Here is a 2,715-nt window from a genome sequence, read left to right as displayed (position 1 = left end):
GTTTAATGCCGGCCAACTGCTCTAAGACAGATTCATTATTGTGAACTTCATGAGGTTTATTTTGCTCCGTTGCCGGATCTTCCGTATGCTGATGTTGTTGTGCATGTTGGGGATTATCTGGCTCTGGTTTATCATTTTGCTCTACTGCATGCGAGGGCTGTGCTGATGTTTGAGTTTGATGCTGCTGTCCAACGTGTGGGCGCACTTCTAACGGTTCACCATTATTGTGCACTTCAATAGGCTTATTATTTTCAATATCTGGATGCGAGGGTTGTGCAGGTATTTGAATTTGATGCTGCTGGGCAGGTAGTGGTTGCCCTGCCTGATTGATCGGCTGGTGATTTTGAATAGCTGGCGCTGGCTTCTTTTCTTTAGAGTCTTCATCGCTTTCGTCACTTTCGTGCGATTTACTGTCTTCATCATTTGGATGGTGTTCGTTATTTTTCACTGCTTCTACTTTATCTTCTTGGTTTTTACTATTTGGCGATTCCTCAGGATGATGGTATTTCGGCACTAAAGGCACTGGTATATCTCGTTTAACTTGAGTTGACTCATGGGTAGCAGGTTTGGCTGTGGATTCTGTTGATTCTTCAGAGGATTTAACTTCATGCTGCGCCTCAGCTTCGTCCGACTTTTTATCATCATCTTGATAAATGAGTGGAGTCACTCCAACTGTAGATGCACCTAGTAGATGTGGGTCCACTTGACGGCGTAGTCGGTGCTTTGGTAAATCACGTGCTGGTTCTGGTGTTGGTACAATGGATTTGGTTGGTCCACTTTGGCCACGTGGACGCTTCGGACTATCTTTTTTCACTGCTGCCTTGTTTGCAGGTGCTGGCGGAGCTGGTGCTTTTTCTGGTTTTCTTGTATCTTTAATTTGTTGTTTCTCTCGCTTTTCGCGATGATGAGTAGGATCAGCTCCTACAAGATGTTTCTCCTCGGATTCGTGTGGGTGTTGCTTCTCCGCCTGTCGTGTGGGATGTGCAGTTGGCGCAAACCGTGAAATGTGATTATATGGAACATCTTCAGCTTCACGCTTATGTTTCACAATCTCCTTTGGATCGGTGATCTTAATAATTTTCTCAGGTGGCTTAGGGTCACTAGGTACATCAGGATTGATGGGACTGGGACGCTGTAGGAGTACACTGTGATCTTGTTGTTCTTTTGATGTTTGCTGGAGTGTGGGAGCTGCCACACAGCATGCCACTAAACTGGCTAATATAATCTAAAAGAAATGTTATTAATTTTGATTTAAGCGAGTAAATTTTTTTTACTTACGAATTTGCGCATCGTCTTGTATCCTTCACTGTTACCTTCGAAATATTAACGGACACTATTTTTGTAACCAGTGTACTTGTGGCTTTTATACATAAACAGAAAGTTTAAACGCGCAATTGAAAATGGAAAAGCAAATAACGCCAGTGAGAAGTGAGAAATATTGTACACTGTCGTGTTTACTGAAATTGTTAACCTTTTAATAATTTGTGCTAATTAAAACGAATGTGATGCATAAAACGGAAAAGCATTCGATGGAATTATGATGCGGTTTGGTTCGATAAAAGGTAAGATTGATATAATTTTTATTTAGATGTACTGCAATTAGGTAGACGTCCGATTTTGTACAATTAAATACAACTGAAGTTTTATTTTGACCTAATTTTAGATATAAAAAATACATTTGTATTTATCGCGATTTTCCCTTCTATAAAAAGCGTTAATAAGTTGGCAATTAGCGAGCTTCCCAATCTGTTTGCAAAGGTCTCCTCTCGATGTGTATACAAGGTATCTATACTTTTGTGTTTATTTGTTAACAAGTTTGACCAATATCAACAATCAGTTACGTAATGAATCACCACTTAGTATGGCTTTGCTAAATGAGCCTGAGTTTATGGGTTCGCCGGTAGAGGTACAAAATTATTGAACCCTAATAAGGCAGGTTCATCTAACTGATTTTTTTCTAAAATTTTAAAGCAAGCATTTTTCTTTTTAGTTCCTCTATAGAGTTTATCTTCTTTGACCTGCGATAGTTATGGTACCTTGGAAAATGTGGAAGAATTAAGTAAAAACTATCCAATCAAGGCAAATTCATATATGAATTCGTCTTGCAATGATCCACTTTAAGCTATGTTTACCGAAAAATAAGCATACAAATTTTGAACCGTCGTCTATACTTTGTATATTGCATTGTGGGTAAATACTGGGCTACAGATAAAGGTGCACCCTTTTATTCTATATTCCATACGATTACAAGTTTTTAATAACTAAGTTAATAATTTAATAAGCGTCTTTATATCGTATAAATTCATAATTGATATTTCCACCATTTACGCTTATAGATTAAACAGTTGGAACTCATTATTATAACTATCTACCACATCCCGCAATCGAATCTACCTTTCTTTAACTGTTCACAATTTTTCTAAAAATTGGCTATATATGAAGACCTAGCGCCCTTGTGTTGGTTACCTAAGTTTAATCTTAATTAAGATATAACAATTTTTAAAGATTTGACCCTAAAGAAAATACTAACTTTCTTTTATTTCTTTAGCTTCCTCGCTATAGCTGATATGACCCTCACCAAAATGCAAGCTTGTTTGAAATATAGGCACGGGCTGAAATTCTCCCTCTTTGAGGTTACTTTGAAGCGGTTGCTCTGCTGATTCAGTCGCTGCCGCAGTTGACTTAGCCTTGGCAAGCAGTGGTTTAATAAGCAAC

At 38.3% G+C, this 2,715-nt stretch overlaps 1 protein-coding gene across 1 annotated transcript; it reads right to left on the bottom strand.

The window, feature by feature from the left end:
• Positions 1 to 9: 9 nt before the first annotated feature.
• LOC108355010 (sporozoite surface protein 2-like) lies at positions 10 to 2,708 on the bottom strand (the record flags this gene model as incomplete). Its single annotated transcript, XM_017606184.1, has 2 exons — positions 1,279 to 2,708; positions 10 to 1,225 (listed from the first exon to the last, which is right to left on the bottom strand). Coding segments are annotated over exons 1-2 (1,228 nt in total), but the record flags the coding sequence as incomplete, so codon positions are not given.
• Positions 2,709 to 2,715: the final 7 nt, after the last annotated feature.

Source organism: Rhagoletis zephyria, unplaced genomic scaffold (assembly GCF_001687245.7).
Source record: "Rhagoletis zephyria isolate East Lansing unplaced genomic scaffold, Rhagoletis_zephyria_1.1 Rzeph_scaffold_41408, whole genome shotgun sequence".
Classification (NCBI taxonomy): Eukaryota; Metazoa; Arthropoda; class Insecta; order Diptera; family Tephritidae; genus Rhagoletis; species Rhagoletis zephyria.
Note: the sequence above shows the minus strand (reverse complement) of the source record. Positions and strands in the feature narration are given on the sequence as shown.